The 25,466-nt window shown below is 37.0% G+C and overlaps 1 protein-coding gene across 2 annotated transcripts; it reads left to right on the forward strand.

Moving 5' to 3' along the window:
- The first annotated feature begins 969 nt into the window (after window positions 1–969).
- C1H7orf78 (chromosome 1 C7orf78 homolog) lies at window positions 970–19,825 on the forward strand. Of its 2 annotated transcripts, XM_070509238.1 has the most exons (6): window positions 973–1,176; window positions 7,278–7,728; window positions 10,487–10,571; window positions 11,779–11,921; window positions 12,689–12,768; window positions 12,980–19,825. In XM_070509238.1, the coding sequence occupies exons 2-6, from the start codon at window positions 7,390–7,392 to the stop codon at window positions 13,020–13,022; spliced, it is 690 nt and encodes a 229-aa protein (XP_070365339.1). In that variant the 5' UTR covers window positions 973–1,176; window positions 7,278–7,389; the 3' UTR covers window positions 13,023–19,825. The 2 variants fall into 2 exon arrangements, with proteins under 2 accessions (XP_070365335.1, XP_070365339.1); XM_070509234.1 differs by having other exon boundaries at window positions 970–1,176; window positions 12,689–19,825.
- The last annotated feature ends 5,641 nt before the right edge of the window (window positions 19,826–25,466 follow it).

Here is a 25,466-nt window from a genome sequence, read left to right on the forward strand (position 1 = left end):
TAGTTAAAATAGTCAAGACTCCAGTCATTAGGGATCTTTTTTCAGGAAATTTTATACCCCATTAGAAAAATATGAGGAAAAGAGAAGTTAAGACTCAGGACATGAGAAACCTTGGACCAAATGAGAGTAAATAACTAGCCCAAATCAAACAAACAAACAAAAAACTGTAAAGAAAAAAGCAAAACCAAATTTTTTATGACATTTATAAGATAATTGGGAAGTTGGATATTGCCTGGATATTCAACGATAGCAATGAATTGATGTTTTTTACATATTATAACGACACTGTGCTTACATTTCAAAAATAAAGGCATTCTTATCTTTTAAGAGAAACATCTGAAATAATTACTGGTAAAATATGATCCTTCAAAATAATATTAGGCAAGGAGAGAGAGAAACTGGAGGTATATCCGAAGCATATATAAGCTATAAATTAATAATTACTTCAGCTGGGTGATGGTTACACGAGGAGTCACTATACAATTCTGTCTACTTTTGTGCAGGTTTGAAATTTTCTATAACAAAAAGTTTTTAAAAAATCTCACCAAGAGATATATTACCATTGAGTGTAGGATTTGATCAACAAAAGCGGAGCTTTCTCCATAAACTACACAGCAGAAATTGGTAGGTTAAGCCATAGGTTAGGAAGAAGAACTTAGAATCTTCGTTTGCCTTATAAAACGAACTTTGGAGAAATTAACTCAAAACTTCTTAAGTTGAAACTGCTTCTCAAATCATGTTTATATAAAATGTCAAACTCACACTGTCTTATAAGAGAGATTACTAAACAAATACAAAAGGTGAGTTATCGAGATATTTTTTAGTAAAACTGCGCTGGAATGCAATTATTCTCTCTCTCTCTTTCTGGATATTTACTGAGTATTGAGCTTCCCAGTATGTTGATTTTCTAACCTTTCAGAAAACAGCGCAAGAGTCACTGCCTTGTTGCTAGGTTTTCAGCAACAATTAGAGGGCCTGCTTTCACTTTTTTTTCCTACTCTGACTGGAGTCCTTTAGAAAATTAATTCAGTTTCTTAGCAACTCAGATGGGTAAAACTATACTTTGGGTTCTTTTGTGAAGTAAAGGCTAAATGCTCCCCTTATAAACTACTTGTCGGCTTAGTCTTGCTCGGCCTTGCAGAAAAGATTTTTACAACAATCTCTCCGTTTCATATGGTGAGTGAAGTTAGCGATTTTCTAAGGAATGCTTCTGCTTTTGCTTTTGTTTTTAATTATTCTAGTTTGTCAATTTAACTGGCTCTTTGGAATCTAAGTATTTTATGAATTGAGATATATGAGATGAGTTCATTTATGAGAGAATATTTTTATATATGTCATTGTAAATAAGAAATCATGAAAAATATATTAATAAAGAGAAAGCCCAGGTGGAAATAAGTGCTGAATTTCCTTATAAACTTACAAATGTGCATGAATTTGCGGTCTGTGGAGTTCATTGTGATCTTAATGGCAGCCTATTTTATAATATTCTTTTCTTATGTTGGCAGCATTTGGGTACCAGGTATATATCTATGTCATTCCATCTATTTCTCTCTACCTCCCAAAATACATACTTAATGTTACAAAGTTAAACTCAGATATGTAAGGAAAAGAAGCTTAAATTTGCATACATTTGCTAACTGAACAAAGGAATTTCTTTCTAATTAGTAGACTATAAAAGCAGATAAAAATATTTTGTGACTTTCTTTGGGCCAGCCCAGTGGCACAGTGGTTAAGTTCGTGTGCTCTGCTTTGGCAGCCCAGGGTTTGCTGGTTCAGATCCCAGGCGTGGACCTATGCACCGCTTATCAGGCTGTGCTGTGGTAGGCATCCCACGTATAAAGTAGAGGAAGATGGGCATGGATCTTGGCTCAGAGCCAATCTTCCTCAGCAAAAAGAGGAGGGTTGGCAGCAGATGTTAGCTCAGGGCTAAACTTCATCAAAAAAAAAAAAAAATTGTGACTTTCTAGTAGAAAATATTTGAGGAGGAAATTTAAAGGAAAGTTTATTTCTTATATTGCCCCTGTTATGAAGAAGCTTTTCATCATTTAGAAAAAATTATAATTGTATAGTTGTGATTTTAGATATAGTTTTCAAAAAGGGAACATCTGTAATTTTCAGAATTTGACAAACATAGAATTTCTAGTATTCTTCTTATCATTTAACCACATAGAATTTGCATTTTTGTAAGGTCGAAAAATGGTGGAATAACAAGAATTTCACATGGCACAGCCTAAAATATGCAGAATCCTGAATAGCGTTTGTAAATTTAGAAATTCTTGTCTCAATAATTTTATAATCTAATTTGGGGGCAGATTTTGTAAATAATTAACTTTAATACATGGTACATGGCAAAATGTACCTTCAAGTTCCACCGCTGTGTTCAGAAGGGGAGAGGAATCCTGATGGGGAGATCTGAGAAGGCTTTTATTGGAGGTGGCATTCAAACTGGTCCTTGGGAGAGAGGTATAATTTCGTAGATGGAGAATAACTGTGCCTAATGAATGCAGATGAAGCCATCTTTTATTTCCATTGAGATGTCTTGGCCAAAGTATAGCTTCTATAATATCAACATTTACCACTAAATCTGTGACTGAATGAGAATATTGCTAGTTTACCTTGCTTAATTTCTCAATCACACATCTTATAACTTTGTATTTCTCTGTGCCTTTGTTTTTTCCATGTAAAGTGAGGATTATGATGTGACCTTGCCATCACAGTCTTCATTCATTCAACTAGATCACTAGTTGATTTCTTTCTGCTGGGGTGCCCCGGGACTACAGTGACACATACTAACATGATTCAAATACTATAGAAGCCTAATTTTACACACATATTATTCAAAATAATATGTAATAATAAATTCATAAGATAAGGGCAACATGAAGTATCATACAAAATTGAGGAAAATTTATTACCATTTTAAATATAACATAGGAACAATTTTTGGTAGCCAGGAAGCCCCGAGACATATATAGAGACAGACAGACAGGAGCATTAGTAGTGACAAGGTGACTGATAAGCACGTGTCCACTCCCAGCTACCTAGTCAAACAGAGGTCCAGACCAGCACTACATTCTCCAACCTCTTAGTTTGACGGCTGTCTAGCTTTCTTACTGCCTTGATGCTTGTTTTTTGTATCAATTAGATTTCCAAGGTCTTGACTTATTCTTATTCTTCCAGTTTGTGATCCTCCTGTCATCAATTTCTTTCCAGCTGTACATCCCGGTGAGATCTTTCACTGTCTCACTCACTGACATCCTCAACCTCAGTCTCTTTTCACTGCAACAGATTACCAAACCCTGACCAGGAATCAGTCCATTCATACGCTTTCTCTGTTCATGGAGCCGATTTCAGAGCCCTGCAGGAGACAGGTATATTCACAGTTTGGTCAAGGTTGAGACTTCAGTGCTCCTTGGAAGTTTAAAAATATGTTTCTATAGAAATGTGTAGGGCCATGGGTGAGGCAAGAGTGTTAGAAGGCGCGTACCTGGAACAAATTAACCACTGACTGTCAAGGATTTGATTTTCATCAACTCCTAGTGCGTTGGGTGGGTCAGGGTTGAAGTCACATTAACCAGGTTCAGAAGAGCCCAACATGAAAACCAAACATGGACATTTCTTAACTTACGCAAAAAATAAACCAAACTAATACATATTTTCTTTCTAGCTCATTATCTTCCAGTAGATTACTGTACATGTGAAGTCAGATTATCATCTGAGGGTGATTTAGTGAAAATAAAATCAGAAAAAGGATAATTAATTATGTGGTTTATATGTTAAATGTCCTCAGCTTATGAGAAGTCATGCTTCAATCTCCTCAGTATAGCTAGATATGATAAGGGAAATAAAAATATCAGATATGGGCTAGGGTACTCTTCTCCCTGGAAGAATCTTGGAAGGGTACTGCCAACCTCAAAACTCCCATTTTTTTTTAGTATCTTTTACTTACAAACCTTTTTAAATTCTATGCAGACATTCCTATGGTTTACAGTATAATATAGAAGCAGGAAATTAAGATTTTTGTTATTTAACTTCTTACCCTTTATATTTTTAGCATTACTGAGAGAATAGTAAACCTACATCCTTATATACACATACTTTGTTAATTAATGTGGGGTTTTAATGATTAAGTTTATTTTACAATAATTTTTATAGGCTGTCAGTAGCTCCCTATTCATCAAACCTGCTTTATTTTTAATGTATTATTTAGCAACAGAGGATAATATATTTTCAAACACTTGGTGAATTTCTAGTTTTCTCATTCAAATATTAAGCACCACTCTTTTTTCATTTTTTTTTTTTTTATTGTAGTAAGAATACTTAACAGGAGATCTACCCTCTTCACAAATGTTTAAGCGCACAGTGGGGTATTACTACAGGCACAGTGCTGTGTAGCAGATCTCTAGAACTTGCTCATCTTGCATAGCTGAAACTTTCTAACTGTTAAACAGTAGCTCCTCATTTCCCCTCAGCCTCTGGCAACCGCCGTTCTAATCTCTGTTTCTTTGAGTTTGACTATTCTCGATTTCTCATATAAACCGAATGATGTAGTATTTGTCCTTCTGTGACTGGCTTATTCCACTTAGAATAGTGTCCTCCAAGTTCATCCATGTTGCTGCATCTGGCAGAATTTTCTTCTTTTTTAAGGCTGATTAATAGTCCATTTTGTGTAGATACAACATTTTCTTTATCCGTTCATCCATCAGTGGAAATTTGGATTATTTCTACATCTTAGTTATTGTAAGTAATGCTGCCATGAACATGAGAATGCAGATGTCTCTTCAAGATCCTGATTTCAACTCCTTTGGAATAAATACCCAGAAGTGTATACTGGATCATACAGCAGTTCTAGTTTTAATTTTCTGGGGAACCGCCACATTGTTTTCCATAGTTGCTGCACTGTTTTATATGCTCACCAAAAGTACAAAAGTGTTCCAATTTCTCCACATCCTCACTAACACTTACTGTCCTTTGTTTTTTTGATTATAAACATCCTAACAGGTGTGAAGAGATATCTCATGGTTTTAATTTGCATGTCCGGGATGATTAGTAATATTAAGCATCTTTTCATATACCTGTTGGCCATTCGTATGTCTTCTTTGGAGAAATATCTATTCAAGTCTTTAGCCCATTTTTTTAATCAGGCTATTTGTTTTTGTTGCAATTGAGTCGTAGGAGTTCCTTATCTAATGAGGATATCAACATCATGTCAGATAAATGTTTGCAAATATCTTCTCGCATTCCATAAGTTGCCTTTTCACTCTGCTGATTACTTCCTTTGCTGCACAGGTTTCCCATTCTCTTGACCATTTTTCTTTCTGCAAAATTTAAGAGCTCAATTAGGTAACACCTATGACTTATTCCTTCTGTTTCCCAGAAAAAGTTAGTCTTTTACATTTATTGAAATTTATCCAACTTGATTTATGGTTAATTTGTTTTTTCTAGTTGAGATAAAATTCACATAACATAATTTCACTGATTACTATTTTAAAGTATACAATTTAGTAGTTTTTAGTATATTCATAATCTTGTGCAACCATCACCACTATCTATTTCCAGAACATGTCCATCACCCCAAAAAGAAATCTTGTACCTGTTAGCAGTCGGTCCCAGTTCCCTCTTCCCCACATCCTCTGGCAAAAATAACTTTTTTTATTGTAAGCAACTGAGTTTGTGGATAGTTTATTATATGGCATTATTACAGCAAAAGCTGGCCTTAGCCACAAGCCTAAACTTTTAGTTATATAATGCACATATATTTTGTATAAATCTATTATGATGATCTTCTTCCATAAACTGTTCCTCCTCTTGTATTTATTATCTTGGTTAAGAAATTTTGCATTAGCTTTGATTCATTAAAACTCCTTGGCATAACATAAAAGACCTTTGCTAATATAACCTAAAATGATTTTTCTAGCTTTATATATCACACCATTTTCCACTGCCTCCTCACATATATAGGCTATGCTCCTGCCACATTGTGCCTTTTGCTTTTTTCTCAGTGTGGCATAGTCATTTTAAAAAAATAAAAATATTTATATTAGAATTTGAAAAACAATTCATTTTATTTTACAAAGTATTTATTATTGATTTTTAAAAGTTGACACTTTCAATGTATCCCCAAAGTAGTTTCTCTTCATTTACAACATTAACTTACTGCATAATGGCATTTAGAATTTTAAAGATCCTTTATTTGATGTTATCAAACAACAAGAAACTCTCGCACAAGACTAGGAAATTCATTCCACCTTAGGTCCTTATTCCCTGGGAACCAGCATTGTCATGTTATTTCCACTTGGCCAAATATACTTTAACTGGCAATTATCCCTCTTTCCAAAGAGGTTGTAAATTTATTGGCATTTCCAGTAACATATTGACAAAGTCACTAAATCCTAGAAGTGTACTGATAATTTCTTTGATAATTTCTTTGGTCAGCAAAAAGCAAATCCATGATTCTTAACAGCAGATTCCAAATAGCAGTAGCTACAATGAGCTTGTGATGGTTTAGGTGGCCATAGATATCATAGAATTAGCTTATGACAAATTTTACATATTTCCTGTGCCCTGGTGAAACGTTGTTTCCTTCCTTTACGACCTGGAATATTTCTAATAATTCTTCAAGATCTGTCCAAATGCCAATTTTTCTTTTGACGTCACTTCTATTTTCCTGATAGAGTTAGCTGACCACTCTCCTTGCTTCTCATAACACTATTGTAATATCTATCACATTACATAGGTTTTACTTTTTGTTTTCATGTCTTTTTCCCAAGTACTTAAGGACATGAATTTTTTTGAAGAGGAAGAAGATTAGCCCTGAGCTAACATCTGCTGCCAATCCTCCTCTTTTTGCTGAGGAAGATTGGCCCTGAGCTAACATCTGTGCCCATCTTCCTCTACTTTATATGTGGGATGCCTGCCATAGCATGGCTTGATGGTGTGTACGTCTGCACCTGGGATCTGAACCCATGAACCCTGGGCCACCGAAGTGGAATGTGCAAACTTAACCGATAAGCCACCTGGCCAGACCCAGAACATGAATTTTAAGTTAATCATTTTTGAATTCCTAGCCCCTAGCACAGTGACTGCTGTGACAAAGGTGCTGAATAAATATGTGCAGCAGCCATGATGCTTTCCCTCCCCTCCACACACACCCCTTGTCATTTCTGAGCTTTTTTCTGCTTCATAAATCTTTCAGAGATTACCCTAGCCTGGAGAGAAAATATTCGATACGTCATTGCTATAGTGGCATACCTCACCAATTTCCATGTCTGTTGCAGATTCCTACATGTGAAAATCCCTCCACCTAATGTATCTTGAGGCCCAGAAAGGCAGGAGAGGCAGGGATCTTGCAAAGAGGCTGCAGCATCCCACACAAGATCTCAGTGCCAAATGGAAAAAAATCTCCTGCCACCACCACAACCGGAAATGAAAGTCAACGTATGGGAAATAAAGCCTCCTGATTTTAGTTACAAACTGTATAAATCTATGAGATGTCCAGAAAAACCATCAAGGACCATGAAGGAAGAACAAAAGAGAAAAAAAAGCAATTTTCAAGAAACAGTGCATCACCTGCCCAGTATAAGGAAGCATCCTGAGAAGGCCGCACCTCCCAAGTTTATAACTACATTCCCACATGTGGATTCACACAAAGCGAACTTAATGTTTGTGAAGAGTGGAAAATATCCAAATGGTGTATACTTCAATCCAAAACCACATGACTTTAGACAGGTACATAGGAGCATTTGATTCTAAGTAATTAACAGAAGATAAGGGGAAATATATATTATTTTTAATTCATTTCTTTATTATAACAACTATTACATGAGCAAAAAGATACGTGGATATAATAGGTATAAAGCTGCATCTTTCTTTCTCAGGGAACAATACAATTCAGATTCAGCAATAAATGACAGAGGAGAGAGGTAAGATCGCGGTTAATGTTTCTGATTTTATCTCCCAGGTGGAATCACTGACTCTGGGATGACTTTTCCTAGTTTTGAGGAGAACAGTTTGAACTTAGATGTGATTGGAGAACAGGCCTGAGTTGCCAGGAGTGTACAATCTAGTAGTAATGAAATCAATTCGTGAAAGGAATGGATGAATGAATGGAAATTGACAAAGAGGGGTATTATATTGCTTTAATGAATTTTTCTAAGGATTAACAATTTAAATAATGTGGAGGCTAAAATTAGCTTTATAATTTAAAACAGTGGTGGGGAATATATATTTAAGGAGATGCAAATGATGTCAAAATATAATTCCACTAGAATATAAAGATGTCCTATACTTAGGTCTTTAATTTAACACATAAGTATGTCTCTTGCCAGGTAAGAAGAAAAAGAATAAGACTGATAACACAAAAAAAGAGTAGCTAGAAAAAAGAATGAATTTATTTCAGGGGGAAAATATAGGAAAGTGGGTAAGAGCGTGGGCTCTGGGATCAGACTATCCGTGTTCTCTTACTTTCTAATAATTTTAGACACGTTATTAAGCCTCTTTCCTTATTTATAACATGAAATAAAAATACCACACATTTCATATAGTTATTTTAAATAATGAAGGAGACAATTATATATAAAGTACATACAACAGGGTCTAGAATATCGAGGCATTTAATGAATGCTAACTCTTAAGAGTTATTAAGATAAAAATTGGGAGATCCAGAAAGCCTCAGCCCATAACCTTCTTTACTTGTTCGGGGTATCTGATCACTTCTATTTATGGCAAATGAATTATGCTACCTTTTGGAGATGAGGGGAAGTCAACCAAATATCAAATGTCATCGTTTCAGTTAAATATTTCACTTGGGTGAGATTACAAAACTTGGGTAAGTAAAGTTACTAGACTTGGATAAGTAAAATTCAAGGAATGAGAGACATTTTTATTTTTTTACTTTTTCTTTATTTTATTTCTTTATGTTTTTGAGGAAGATTAGCCCTGAGCTAACATCTGCCGCCAATCCTCTTTTTCGCTGAGGAAGACTGGCCCTGCACTAACATCTGTGCCCATCTTCCTCTACTTTATATGTGGGATGGCTGCCACAGCATGGCCTGACAAGCAGTGCATATGTCTGCACCCAGGATCCGAACCAGCAAACCCCAGGCCGCCGAAGCGGAATGTGCAAACTTAACCACTGCACCACCAGGCTGGCCTCAGGACATTTTTATCCTAATCAAATTAATTTGTTTCTATAAATAAGAGTGAATTGAAGGCAGCACGATATAAATTGTGCAACCACCAGATGTCAGTATCGTTACAAATTGAACTTCAACTGAAGAATTTTTAAAGATTTTATTTTTCCTTTTTCTCCCCAAAGCCTCCAGGTACATAGTTGTGTATTTTTAGTTGTGGGTCTTTCTAGTTGTGGCGTGTGGGACACCACCTCAGCATGGCTTGATGAGTGGTGCCACGTCAGCGCCCAGGACTCGAACCGGCAAAAGCCTGGGCCACCAAAGCAGAGTGGGAGAACCACCCAGCCACCGGGCCAGCCCCAACAACTGAAGAATTTCTGAAACTAACCTGGCCTCACTTTGTATTTAATTAAAGACTGAAAAATCTTATATTAGAGAGTTTCCTTCTTTGAAACTTTTAATATTTTCCTTTTTGCTTGATGCAGGACCTAGAGTCACTCACTAAGAAGAGAACCCTGTCTAACTTCTGCTTGACCCCCGAAGTTCACTCTTTTGTGCCACATTGATTCAGCTTTCAAGCAGACATGATGTTTTATTTTATTTGTTTCTGGAAGGGTACAAATTCTATTTCAGTTCAAATTGGCTCATTTAAACCATCTTAAAAAACCTACTTTGGGGGCTGGCCCCATGCCCAAGTGGTTAAGTTTATGAGCTCTGCTTTGACTGCCTGGGGTTCAATGGTTCAGATCCTGGGAGTGAACCCACGCACCACTCCTCAGGTTATAGTGTGGCAGCGTCCCACATAGAAGAACTAGAATGACCTACAACTAGGATATACAATTATGTACTGGGGCTTTGGGGAGAAAAAAAAAAAAGAAGAGAATTGGCAACAGATGTTAGCTCAGGGCCAATCTTCCTTACCAAACAAACAAACAAACAAACAAAACCTACTTTGTTTTATAACTTACTAAAATTAATCAATATTTACTCTATTCTAGGCTCGGCTGTGTTCAATATGTTTTTTATATCCCTGAAATAAGTTCAGCTGCAGAAATATAACATGTAACTCTATGTGCATTTAAGTTGCCAAATTTTGAATAGATTCCCTTAATTTCTTCTTATTTAAAATACTATTTCTGATTTATTCACACAAGAATAATTGAAGTGCTCTGCTCCGTTTGAAAGAAAATTAGATTTTCTTTCAAATTTTCACATGCTAGTTTTAAATGCTACAATAAAATCCTCAAAATTGCATTTTGCCAATGAAATATTTATTATTTGGAAAAATCAAATTTGAAATACAATAAGAAGCAGTATTTATTAGTAATAGTACAATCTTCTCTTTACATATGTAGTACCAATGTAATTTACCGAACTTTGTGACAACTTATGAACGGGATCCTTTTGGATTAAAATTTAAGTCACAACACTTAAGTGTAGGTAAGTCATTATAGCAAAGTTATAAATGTGGTAAAAAAATAAACTTTCTGCATTATATTTTAATAGTTAAAAAGACATATAACTAAAAAGGTGCTTGTTTAATTATCACCTTTAACAAAATGGTAAATTTTTTGAATGTCCAGTTAATTAATGGCAACAATCCATTTACTTTGTTACCCACAACTTTTAATTTATTATTGAAGTTGAATTTGTAATTCAATGTATTGCGTGTGGAGAACTGACTGAGTTAGTGCTTAAGAGGATAGACCCTGGAAGCAAGCTGCATAGCTTTGAATCTTAGCTTCACTGCCCCAAATTATCTAAGCTGTCTATCTCTTGGTTTCTCCATCTGTAAATGGAGATGGTAATAATTGAATTTACATCACAGAATTATTGTGAAGATTAAATCTGTTATACCACATGAAAGCCCTAAGTTAATAATGGATGTAAAGTACGTGTTGTCTGGCACACGGTAAAGACACATCATTATTATCATGGTGCCATCTGTACGGTGTTTATCTAGACTTAAGGTGCATTGTCCAGCATTCCTTATTTGGACAAGGGTGAATAATACATGTGTGCTAGATTTACATATTATAATTACATATCAATTATTAGCAAAATAATAAGATATTAACAGTATTGTCTCTAGATAATGGGATAATAGTTTAATTTTATTTTCTTCTTTTCAAAATGAGAGGCAAATAGTTTTATAATTGTAAAATTAAGATGATTCATTTGCAAACAATGTACACATTTTAGCATGGATTATTTTGATAAAAGCCTTGTCTAAGTTTGTAATAAAATGGAACATGTCAACTTCCCTTATTTGCTCTGTGAGTAAGTCATGATGGAAGAAAATGCCAGGGATATTTTACAAGACCCAGCCTCTGATCTCAAGAAGTGTCTAAGTAAACCATAAGGTACAATGCAAAATATGCTATTAAGTCACAAAGCACCATTAAAAAGAAGCTTTCAGGGAAATAAAAGAAAGTGGGATTTGAATTGGAGTTTGAAGAAGGAGGACATTAATTCCAGCATAAATAGCAAAAAGGATAAGCAAATTTTATTTAGATTTGCATTTGTAAATTGTCCAGCAATTTACTACCCTGAGTCTTGATCTCCAAAATGATACCACCTTCTGTGAGACACCAGGAACAAGGACTTGTGTAATGGCTAAGCTTCTCATTTGTCTTCGTATCTCCAGCACATGGGTGCCAGTTGCTGAAAGATGATGAACACAAGAACAGTATGGAAAGGTTTATCACCTACAAGCCTCGGGAACGCACTTGGGATTCAAAACTAATTTTACCAAAAGCCCCGTGGCCGGTTAGATCTGGTTCCTACACGGTGAGTTTGACCCTTTCCTGACAGCTGTTGGGAAATGTCTCCAATACTGTTGTTAACAATTGCTTTAATGCAGGAGTTTTTAATTTGCTGTTAGTGTATATAGTGAAAGATGTTCCTATTTTAATCAGTAAAGCATGCAGGGGCCAGCCCCATAGACTAGTGGTTAAGTTCTACGTGCTCAGTTCCCTGGGTGGGGTGGGGGCGGTTGGGGATGGGACCTACATCACTCATTGGCAGCCATGCTGTGGCAGGGACCTACACACAAAATAGAGTAAGATTGACACAGGTGTTAGCTCAGGGCGAATCTTCCTCAGCAAAACGAAAAAAAATAAAGCACACAGATCTCTGTTTTTTTCTTAGAATGCAAATAGTAGATTATCTAGAATTTTGGATTTTCTTTTTTATTACAAGAATAGTTGGTATGGTGAATTGATTCCTCCCTGAATATTGGGAGGAATTTCCCCCAAATTTACTCCCATCTCATTTGGAGCAGCCCATTCTGAGTGAACTGCACTTAAGTAAGAAGGGCTGACAAGAGGACTCTGTCATACACTCATAAGAAAGATGCTGAGAAAACATATTTTTACCATAGCTCAAATTCTACTCTTTATAGCCCTGTATGTCCAAGCAGAACAGATGTGCTTTTGTCCTACAGAGCAAGCTTTCAAAGCAAAGATTACTAAATAACAATCAAAAAAAAGATAAACAGTGATTAAAGTCAATACATGTTTGCTTTTGCTAACATCCTCTGTACCATCTTCTTTAAGAGACATAGACGGCAGCGGGATGCGTACAGTGCATTTATGGATCGTGTAGAAGAAAAGTTTACCAAGACATGTAAGCAGAGGTGGGCAAAAGTTTTAAGATTTGTTGTTGAACACTTACAACAACTCTTTAGAATTACTACTCAAACGACTGTTTTCAATACTGTACTTTATCCTACAGAAGCTCTACTATCATAGGAACTATAAAGGAAGTATTTGCACGGTGCTTAAACAATTTTAAGTGGAGTCTATAAGAATCCAGTCCCTTGATCAGATAATTATTATTTTTCCTAGGTTTCAGTGGAATTCTGGAAAACTACCAGTGATGATGTCCTAATTTCAGGCTTCAGAAACACTGTGGGTGCCGCCCACATCCCCTCAGTCTTTGTCATTCCCCACATTTCTGCCTAACCTCCAAAGATCAGCATCTGCGTCTCTTTGCCCCAGGGCTTTCTCTGGCTGTTGGAGCTGCCCACAGCCGGTCAGACTGTTGGAGGTTTACCATCTCCCAGCAGAAGGCCTCAAGCAATAACTGAGTTGATTGTTTTACATAGTTCACCAGATCTCCCCGAGGGCTTAAACTCCAGTTGACCCGGTAGTTACTTGCATGTTGTTGGCTTCCTTCCTTTTCCCTTCTCGCCTGCCCACACTCTTACCTTCATTTTGGGGATCACCTCTGGTTTCTCTAGAATCCCTGTTAAATATCTGCTTCAGAGGAAACTTAAATCAAGACACTGGGAGACAGTATAATGACAGACAGAAGCCCAAAAGCCTGGCTTCGAATCCCAGCCTTGCCACATAATCTTGGACAGGTCACTCTTCCTCAGTTCTTTACCTGCAATTTGGAAATAGTGTGTACTAAGACACAGACAAGCGGGATCTGAGTGACATTATGTCTTGTAACTCCTCTTACCTCTCTTTATTCACTTGTCAACATCATCTATGGAAAGAGCATGAAAGGGGAGATTAACATAATGGACAGAGTTTGGGCTTTGGGTTTGGTCAAAATGGATTCAAATTCTAACCAAACCACCCATAACTGTGTAGTCTTGGATGATTTGCTTAAGTTTCCTGAACCAATCTTTCTCGGGTTTTAGGAGAATTAAATAAAAATGTGTATATAAACTGCTTGAAAAGTCCTTCATATCTTCTGAATTCACTTATTGTTGATTATTATTGTTAACGAAAATATAGAGATATAGCTTTGCATGACCATGGAAAAGTTACTTAACTGTCTGTGGCTCAGTTTTCTCATCTGTAAAATGACAATAATAATCATACCAACTTCATAAAGTTGTTATGAAAAATCAAAAGTTTGTATTTGCAAAACACTTGAAACATAGCACATGACACTTAGTAATTGTTATATAACTATCTTATGAATAAAAACTCAACAACTATGCATTTGTGTCTACAAAAGAAAATATCTACAGTGTCTAGGGACTAGCCAAGTCAAGGGTTGACTGAAAGATGAGAGAAAGAGGATGAGAGAGAGACAGAGAGAGGCTCCTCAGAAAGATTAGTAAGATTAGACTCGTGTAAACGAGGGGACTCCAGGGAGCAGAGAGCCAGCAGACAGCTATTTCTAGAAGACTAGATTGCAGATGGGTACATAAGGAGAAGAGACGTAGCCAGAAAACTGTCGTCAAATGGGCAGAAATTCATTTTATATTTACAAGTGGTAGGCATGAAGTGATCCCACCCAAGACGTAGAGATAGACTTATCTTTACAAAGATTAGAGCAGTTATTTCAAACCAGAAAGATCCTGTTCTATATACGAGAAATTCTTGATTGCTATAGCAATAGCAGGGGCTTCCTCTCTATAGATGACATTGTACTTGAGCTCAGCAGTTGGGGCCTCAGTGCTAACTACTATCTTGTAGCCAAACACAAAGGAAATGACGTGGCAGTTCATTACCAAGTTTCTTAAAGTGGTTACAGAAAATCATAGACTACCGCTGACTGAGCACTATGAATTCAGGGCTTCCAGCCTCAGCTAGAACCTTGTCCTTCTTAGCTGTCACTGCCTAGCTGTCACTGGGAAGCATTTTCTTTTATTAACTTCAAGAGCAAATCGACTTTAATATCCCACAAGCTTCTTGAAATAAAAATGTTTTAATCTGAAGTCATAGTTTCCTCTTATTTTTTCTTCTTGAAAATTATTTGATGTACTTAGCAAACTGCACCCTGTGAAGGTTCAAATGAAATGGCTTTATATTCCTCAAACCATGACTTTTAAATGTGCTGTGTTGGAGCGCCCTTCCCACAGCTTCAGAATTTCTTTGACGGATCCCATAGCTTTTCAACTACTTCATATGGACTAGCAGTGTCATTTCTGTAATTTAAACTCATGTTCAGCCATGAAAAAGTCAGGCTAGGATAAAAAATATATATATATCTTATCTCACACCATGCATAAAAATATCAATTCACATGGATTGTAGACCTGAATGTGAAAGGAAAAACAATAAAGCTTCTAGAATAAATTTGGGAAATTTTTTTTTAAGATTTTATTTTTCCTTTTTCTCCCCAAACCCCCCGAGTACATATTTGCATTTTTAGTTGTGGGTCCTTCTAGTTGTGGCATGTGGGATGTCGCCTCGGAATGGCTTGAGGAGCGGCGCCATGTCCGCCCCCAGGATTTGAACCGGCGAAAGCCTGGGCCGCCGAAGCAGAGTGCACAAACTTAACCACTCAGCCAGGGGGCTGGCCCCAAATTTGGGAAATTAAATGAGATCTTAAACAGAACCCCAAAAAAGCAGTAGCCACATACAAAAAAATTATAAAATGTCTTAAGCATTAAAACTCCAAACTTCTATTTATCAAAAGACACCAGTAAGAGAATAAAAAGGCAGCCACAGAGCCAGAGAAGATATTTGTTACTCATATAACCAAAAAAAGGTTTGTATGAATAATATATAAAGAATTCACGCAAATAAATAAGCAGTAGACAAGCAATCCAATAGAAAATAACAGAGATTTCACAAAAGAGGATACCTAAATGACCAAACTTATGAAGATGTGCTCATCTCATACTCAATGGAATGCTATTGCACACCTCCCAGAATAGCTAAAATGAAAAAGATAGAAACTATGGAGCATTGGTAAAGGTATGGAGCAAACAGAACTCCTATACACTGCTTTAGGGAGGGTAAATTGGGACAACGAACTTGAAAAACCATTTGGCAGTATATTCTAAAGTCAAATGTATATATATAACTTGTGACACAAAATCACCTTCTTAAGTGTATTTAGCTAAGACATATATATGGTATACATATGTATACTATAAGATATGTACAGGAATGTTCACAGCAGAATTATTTGTGATAACCTTCAAACTAGAAACAAGTCCAATGCCAATAAATAGTGGAATGGATAAATAAAAAGTGTGGTATATTTACACAGTGGGTTACCATAAACAGCAAAGAAAATGAACAAAGTATTGCTGTGTGCAACAACATGGATGAGTTTCACAAACATACTAATGAGTAAAAAAATAAAGAAAAGCCAGATGTAAAAATATATATATTATTCTATTTACATGAAGGAAAATACTTGTCCACATGTAAGAAATCAAGGAGTTGGCTTCCTTCAGTTTGAAGAGAGGGAGTATAATGAAGAGTTTCTGGGTTCTGAAAATGTAGTATTTCCTGTCTCGTGGTTACAGAGATGCATTTACTTTGTGAGACTTCATAGAAATATTCATTTAATATCTGTACCCTGTGCTGCATATATGGAAAACTTTAATGAAATTTTTTTAAATGGGAAATTTTCTTGTAATTGCCTGAATTAAAATAAACAATAAATAAATGAAGCTTCATCCATTCTAAATTAAAACTGCAACCTCACAACTTCTTTGCTCTCCTCAACAAAAGCCTGCCCTGAGGCTCAGGGATTTTCAATGGAGAGAGGAACATCATTTCCATTTTTTCTCTTTCTACAACTTCTCCTCATCTCCCTCCATTGCTTCTTGGTCTGCCTTTTATCTCCAAGGTGTTGGTGCCCAGAGGAGAAATGGGAGGAATGGGGGCAAATATCTCAGGTAAGAGAGATTGCTGTCATCAGCCGTTGACATCCCGTGTGGCAGATGTCCAAATAGTGACTTGCTTATGGAGCACATTTTGTGCATACTTCTCTGTCCTGCATAGGGACCTCATTCTGCATAGTCCTTTGATGAAGACTAACCTCCAGCAACTTGCCCTCATCCCTGCCTCAGCAGTCTATCCTGCTGCCTCTTAGAGGTAGATCTAAGTCCCGCGCAGGCAGTCTTCTTGGTAGGATTACCCACAACATGGCTGGAGCCCAGCTATCTTATGAGTCCGCTGTGTTCACAGGACGCTCCATAAGACTACCAAATGGTGAGAATGTAGATAGCCCCATTCTTTCCTTTCCCCTTTCCCTGACATTGTGAGCCACCCATCTTTTAATCTCCAGGTAAGAAGTGGGCACCATTCTCTTTGATCAAATGCACACCCTCTGAAACCTCCTGGGGACATCCATGAAATCACGCCTCCACCAAGAACTCCCAGACTGCCTTGTGACGATGAGCCCTGCGGTGCCCTCTGCATTTTCTGCAGCTCAGCAAGAATTCATTCAGCACATACCTGCTGCTTTCCTCCTCTTGTAGGCACCCCCAATCTCTAGTCTCTATAAATGATCATTCTGAGCACCTCTGAATTGGCTTTGCAGGAATCACCCTTCTTTCCTTCCTCACAGGCACAAGAATGGGTACTCTATAGTGCCTCCCCACAATGATAACGATGCCTACACCCTCAGAAAATGCCTTTTGAGTTTTAATCATTTACTTACTTAATTTGGGTGGAGTAGAGGGTGAGAGCAGCAGGTCTGTTCCCTCTACCTTTTAGAAAGCCTTGTAGAGATACATCTTCTAGCAACTTCTCTGTGAAACACAGGAGTACTTACCTCTGTGTTCTCAGCTGTGGGGCTTTTGCCTCATTTCAAGACAACAGGAAACCCATTTCCACATGCTGCTAACCCTGTATTGCTTGCCTCAGCGAGCTCCCACTCCTCTCACCTAAGTGAGAAACCTAAGCACTCCTCACATGCCTTTGGCCATTTCCTGGGAGTCCTCCTTCCAACATTCTTCCTCCAGCCTTCCCTGCCCACTAGTCTTATCTGAATATCCCTTGTCCATCCAGCCGCCAACACTTCCCAGGGCACACCTCTAGCATAAAAGCACACGTTCGTAGGTGATGGACTGCTGCTTTCCCCAACTAAATAATACTAGATAATAAACAATTTCAGAACCGGGATCTTGCCTGATTTTGTTTTGTAGGTGAGTGCCTGGAACATGGTACTTGAAAACTTTGCTTATTGAGTGAACACAGGAAACTGATTGAGATTGATTGTAATGCATTGATATAGATTACCGGGAACTGGATACAGAATGGTTCGTTGTACCACTCCTCAGCACTCTTCCGCCCTCCTGTTTCTGATGAAGATGTTCAATTGTGTGAGACAGGATGTATTTAGGGGTCCTTGATTTTTGCATCCTTTAGTCATCTTTTACAAATCAAACTCAGCAATGTACATTCACTTTCATAGGCATAACTTCACTCAATTCTTTCCAGAGCATGTGATGTTTAGTTAGGTTTTACTATTATCATTTTTTGTTAGTGCCATCGAGTGGATTCTGACTCCTAGTGACAGTGCACACAGCACAGAGGAATTCTGCTGGGTTTGTTTGCCATCCTCTCACCTTCCAGTGCTGTATCAGAAAATGCTCCACTGCTATTCACAGGGCTTTCATGGCCAAGTTTTTCAGAAGCAGGTAGCCAGGTCGTTCTTCCTAGTCTGTCTTGGTCTGGAAGACTCCACTGAAGCCTGTCCACCATGGCATAGCTTTCAGCATCACAGCAACATGCAGTCAACATGGTATGACAACCTGACCAGGAAACAAACCCATGCTGAGGCAGTGAGAGTGCTGAATCTTAACCACTAGACCACGAGGGACGGCTATTATCATCACTACAATTTTATAAACTAGGAAACTGAAGTTCTCGTTAGGAATTTAACATTCACAGCACTCATTCAAGACAACACTTCAAAACACTCAAAATGAATGAGCTGCCGATCGCAATGGTATGTGCATTTGTCATTATGTGCGTTGTTGGGGAAGAGGGAGACTTTCCCCCTTCCCTTAAGGTTCTTATGGCTGGTCAAATAATTAAAAAGGCAGGTTAGCTGGAGAAAATCAAACAAAGTTTAATAGCATGTAAACATGGGATAAACCCAGGTGAAACTGAGAAACTCAGCCATCTGGCAGAGGCTTCCTCTTTAAATATCTTCAGTTACAGGCAAGGATGTTTGGCGTAGTGATTTGGGGTTTCAAAGGAGAGGAAGGCAACTCACACGGAAATGGGAAAGCAAATGTTTGGTAAATAGAACTTTGATAAGAGTGATCTTAGCAAGGATTCTCCCAGTCTACCTATACCCAGAGTTATCTATGGTGATGGCCTGCCCTGCGAACAGGCCTTTGTTTTAAATTTATTGTAGGCAGTTAGAGGGGGAAGGTCAAAGGTTCTTCCTGAGTCTGAGCCTCTATTGTCTTCAGCTCGAAATAATCTGCATACCAGAGTGGTGCACCTTGGGGCAGCCTGCCCAGAACCCCATCAGCGTCAAGTCGGCTCTGACTCCTGGCAACCGAATGAATGAGTGGTGCTCACAGGGTCCTGTCCTCAACAGCCCTACTCAGCTCCCGTAGACTCATGCCCATGGCTTACTTTATGGAGCCAAGCCAGCTCATATTTGATCTTCCTCTCTTCCTGCTACCTTCTTCTTTTCCCAGCCTTAATGTCTTTTCCAAAGAATCCTGCCTTCTAATGATGTGCCAAGGTAAGACATCCCCAGTTTATCATTTTTGCCTCCAGTGATGGTTCAGGCTTAATCTGCTCTAGGACCCACTTGTTCATTTTTCCGGCAGTCCAGGGGATTGTAGAGCTCTCCTCCAACACCACATTTCAAATGAATCAATTTTTTTTTTTCCTGTCAGCCTTTCTGATAAATAATTAAAAGTAAATTTGTTTGTTTGGGGCTGGCCCCGTGGCAAAGTGGTTCAAGTTCCACACACTCTACTTCTGTGGCCCCAGTTCGTGGGTCCAGATCCCAGGCGCAGACCTACTCCACTCATCAGCCATACTGTAGAGTCAACCTACGTATAACATAGAGGAAGATTAGCACAGATGTTAACTCAGGGCTAATCTTCCTCAAGCCAAAACAAAAAGAGGAAGGTTGGCAAAGTATGTTAGCTCAGGGCGAATCTTCCTCATCAAAACAAAGAAAAATAAATTTGTTTGGCTAACACAGTATAGTTCTTATTCCACATCATAGTTGTAGTCAAGTTCAACTATTCCTTTTGTTATCATGCAGTTATGAAGTTGATTTTAGATGAACATCTCTATAATGAGGTCAGAGAACGAAACAGATGACATCTAGCATTTGCAGTCCAGTTTCTGGTTCTGGAGCAATGTATCAGGTAAGCCTCACCTTTTATAGAAGCTGATTCAGGAGATTCTGGCCTCACATTTCTCTTTTGTTCATTTAGGTAGCTGATGGACCCAAACAACATAGACCTTCCAGAAATTTCTCCTGAATGTTCATCGTCAATGCATTTCCTTATGAGAACACCAAGGGATTGCGGCATCATCCTGGATACTAGGAAAATATTCACCCCCGCCCCCCACAGAGGCACAAAAAAGTTCTAAAACAACAAATTTTTCAAACTAAAGTTGTCTACCTTGAAATTTCTTTGTTGCAACAGAGATAAGAATACTGTCATTGGGGTTTTGATTTAATGTGTGAAAGTTAGATCTTCCAACTATGAGTGGAAATTCTGATAAAACTTGTACTTTTTGTTAATGCCCAAAGTTAAAGAGATGCTCTATCTCAGGTTAAGCTAAGAAGAGGCAGATAAACAAGAATAATGCCTACTAATTTTGACCACCCAGCTTCTCTATGGCAGGCATTGCAAATTTTATTTGTTTGCATCCTTCATAGTAACAAGAAGAATTCCCTGTATATTGCATATATTTTCTTAAAGGATGAACATTATACTGTTTGGGGGGGAAATAGTTGGTTAAAGGTAAAAAAATTTGATCTAAAAAAATATAGAGAACAATGAAGCAACCAGAATTGAAGTAGTTCACATACAAACAGGGTAATTTTCCAGGAGGATATTATCTAAAGACAAAAAGTGGGAAAGTTTAATTTGTGGCACAGCAATGTTTTTTTAAGGTTTAAATTGTTCCCAGAAGTAGATTTTATTTCAGGAATCTTAGGATGCCAGATGCTCTGTGATACTATTTATCTCTTAAAAAAAAATTCAAGTGTTATATGTATGAACTTCATTTTCATATTTCCAAGGTGACATGCACTAAAACAATCAAAATTTACTTTGCATGTTTATGGCCTATTTATCCAAAATCTGAATCTTTATTTTTCAGTTTTTTCCAATACATCTTTGGAAATTTATTTGAGACACTCAAATATACTGCTCAAATATACTAAAAGAGAGAAGATCTCCAACTAATAGAGACAAAATATATTCCTCTTGAAGATCATCAGGCTCGGAGAATTTATAGTTCCAGTGGGGGAAAGCCTTTCTTTTAACATATTGAAATCGTTTTCTAAAATTTTGTTCAAAAACCTTGCAGGAAAGAAAACAAATGACTTGAAATTTCTTTTTTGTTTCTGATCAAGATTTGATAATTATCATTTTATTTTATTATTATTATTTTTTTGAGGAAGATTAGCCCTGAGCTAACACCTGCTGCCAATCCTCTTTTTTTTGGCTGAGGAAGACTGGCCCTGAGCTAACATCCATGCCCATCTTCCTCTACTTTATATGTGGGACGTCTACCACAGCATGGCTTGCCAAGTGGTGCCATGTCCACATCCAGGATCTGAACCGGTGAACCCCGGCTGCCAAAGCGGAATGTGTGAACTCAACCACTGTGCCACCAGGCCAGCCCCGATAATTACCATTTTAAATAGAATACTACAAGGGAGGAGAACCTTATGCCACTGACATTTTTATCAAATGAATTCTCCTATCTTCTTTCCAACTTCACTATGAAAACTAATTAGAATAAAGTCAAGTAAGGATTTAATAGCTCTGTTTACATAAGCAACATTTAGTGGAAAGATGAGGCAATGAGTTATATCATTTCCCAAAGGATGTTTTGCATAATTCAAGTTCCTTGGAATTCTAATAGGTGATCAGTGAAAAGGAAATGTATTCTTTAGAAAAATAAATGTGGCAAATACTGGATTAAATACATTAGATTTACTCAGGACATGTGGGTAGAAAGGTTGGAATGTTCCATGGCTCAGTTCTTGGCTCTCGTCTCTTTCCTATCTATGCACATTCTTTGATGATTTCATTGATTCTTGTTGGTTTAAATGTCACCTACGTGCCTAAGAGTTCCTAATGTATATTCCTAGCCCTGGCATCTCTCCTGAACTCCAGATTCTTAGACTCTTACGTATGACAACCTAATCTACATCTCCCCATGATGTATAGCAGTTCTCTCAGACTTACCATATCCAAAACTCAGCCCTAAGACTCTTCTTCAGTCCTCTCACAGTCTTGCCTATCTCATTAAAGAGCAACTTCATTCTTCCATTTGCTCAAGCAAAAAATAAAAATAAAAACGGAGTCATGCTTGTCTCTTCTTTATTTTACACCCTACGTCAGCAAATCTAGTTCTTTTTAACTTTATCTTTTACCATGAACCCAACTACTTTAACCACTTCTAGTAAATACCCTGGTTCAAATCCCCATCATCTCTTGCCTGAATTATTGCAATAGCCTCCTATCTGGAGGTCCCCCAGAGGCCCACCTCCACCTCAGTCTATTCTTAACACAACAGTAGAGTTTTTTGACTCTTGTAAAATGCAATTCCTATCACATCATTCCTTTTCTCAAAATTCTTCAGTGTCTTTACATCTTAAGCCAAAGTTCTTTCAATATCTTACATATTTCTTTGCTATCCGGTCCTGATTACTTCTCTGCTCTCATCTTCTACTACTCTCCTTATTTATTCTTCTTCAGCCACTTGAGGTCTTCCTACTCACAGAGAAGCGTCATGAAGGCAGGGAATTTGTCAGTGTGCTCACTGTTATGTCCCAGTGCCAAGTAGAGTAGCTGATGCATAGTGGGTGCTTATTAAATATTTATTGAATGAATGACTTCACTGGAATAGTCTGAGAGCCGCGTAAGGCACACTTGACCTGGTTATAGATTCCACTCTTAGGAGCCAATGAAAATAAAGTTATCTGCGAACGGTTGAAGAGTACTGGGTTATGCATATATTCTATTTATCTCTTCTCTTGTAGCTTAAAGGAGGTGAAATCCAGCTTTGATTTCTAAATTAATACCTTTGTGGAGTAGTATGCAGTTACACTGCTTTGCATCTGTCAGAGACGTTAAACTTTTAAGATTCTTATTCATTGCACTAGAAATGAAAATATCATCCCATGAAGTAAGAAATTAAGTTTTTAGGGAAAATGCTTGTGCTTAAATGATTGGTAAGTCTTTTCATCAGTGCCAGACAAATAGGCACTTAACATTAAGGTTTGCTTGAACATTAATGATTAACTGCTCAAAGCTGCATGAGAGAAATGGTCTAATCAACATAAACATCTATGATATCTGTGTTCCCATCTCTGCAGACAGTGGATAAAGGTTATGCTATAAACTTCTGGTTATATTTTTCTTTGTAAGTTGTTTGTGAATTGTGCTTTGTAAAGTGACTTTCAGAAAAATATCAAATTATATCATAGCTGAATTTTAAGAAAAATATCTTGCAATCAGCTTACAGAAGAAGGGCAGTAAAAGCCAAGCTAATTCAAAGATTTTACAACATAATAGGAACTTTTTTCCGTCAAAGTATAATTTTCAGAAAGTTACAAAACTTTCCTTGATGTACAAAATTAGTTGGAAATGAACTCTTCTAAACCATGCTTATTAAATCCACTAGAGTGAACATATGGCAAAGGCTTACTAACTCATTAATGAGGGAATTAAAAAGATGGCAAAGCTGGTTAAAAGACCATTTTGAGATTCTGGACATTTATACACACATTTAAAAAATGTTGTAATAAGATTCTTAGTTTATTTATAAAACTGCTTTCTATCCTTCAGGACAATAAAGACAAAACCTGTGGGACAAAGGTTTCTATGAGAGAGAAATCATTTACATCCTCAATGGAACTAAATCTACCAGTTAACATGTAACTTCACAGAGTCCAGGCCTTAATTAATAGTAAATAGTGAGTCATACAAGGCTATGTTCTCTAGCTCAGCACTGTCCAAGAAAGATAAAATACCAGCCAGCTATATAATTTTAAATTTTCCAGTAGGCACATTAAAAAAAAGAAAAAGTAAAAGTAATTTTAATAATAAACTTATTTAATCCAATATATCAGGAATATTATCAATTTAACATGTAATATAACAAATTATGAATGAGATAGTTTACATTCTTTTTTCATACTAAGTCTTCAAAATCTGGTGTCCATTTTATGCTTACAGCACATCTCAATTCCAACTAGCCACATTTCAAGTGTTCCGTAACCACAGACAGAGATATAAAAGGTGGCCAGCATGTTAGACGGTGTAGCTTTAGATATTTAAATATCAGATATTTAGATATCGAATGGGCTTGTTAAACATTGCCCCAGGAGGATGCTGACAGGTCACACTGTACTTCTTTAGCCTTATTTCCAAGTTTTGGGTCATTTTTCTTAACATTTCCAACCAGAAATTTTAGTCTTTTTCATTGGATCTCAGGACGTTAAATGATAGCAAATAGAATCTTTCTACAGCATTACGTCACTTAGTACAATAAATTTGTTTTTAAAAAGTTATTTTAAAGACAATTTTGTCAATCATATATATTATGTTGCTTAAGTTTTTAGCTGAAGATTCTTTACTTTAAATTATAATTGAACTGTTCTAGCACCATCACAGCATAGTTAGTAACTAAGCAGTAATGCAGGCTTCTTAACTGCAAAGCCTGAGCTATTAACCACTATGCTATATGCCAGGGATAACTTCAAAATTAAATCTTCCAACTCATCTCTATTAAATAGCTAAGCTTTGGCTATGCAAATTAAAATTAAGGATTCATCACTCTTTCTTTATACTGGAAGAGTTTTTTTCTGTTTTGCAGAATGAATAGGAAGAACCTATACCAAAAAAAACCACACCAGTTTTTGTGAGTAACTATAGAAACATGCTATTTCTTCACTAGTTAAAAAATTAATAAGGGGGAAAAGTTATTCATATTAAATTTTTTGTAGTGGAATAAAATTCAACACTTTTGTTCTCTCTCAGCCCTACTTTATAGGTTTTGCTTGTAAACTGCTCTTACTTGATAGGTAGAAAGCAGAAGGGATTAATTCTGATTCTCACTATCACAAAGTACAATTATGAAGACCTCTTAAACTGAAATGGAAATAGAAAATTGAAATAGAAAGGGAACTAGGAGAAAGTTCTTTGCTTAATGATTCTGAAAGGCAAAAATCTTCTTGAGAAAACGCAGCAAAGGGAAATAAAATCTGGCCTCATAACAATAATTTGGCATTTTTGTCTTTTTTCCTATTTTTTCGTTCAACTTGTATAAACTAGGGATTAGCATGATTCCTTGAATATGTGGTAGGAATTACCTATAAAATTTTCCTTGTCTGGTGCTTTCTAAGAGAGAAATTTTTCAGTTAGTCATACGATGTAGTTAGCAGCTATGAGTCTATTCA

The sequence above is a fragment of the Equus asinus genome, chromosome 1, assembly GCF_041296235.1.
Source record: "Equus asinus isolate D_3611 breed Donkey chromosome 1, EquAss-T2T_v2, whole genome shotgun sequence".
In the NCBI taxonomy this organism is placed as follows: domain Eukaryota; kingdom Metazoa; phylum Chordata; class Mammalia; order Perissodactyla; family Equidae; genus Equus; species Equus asinus.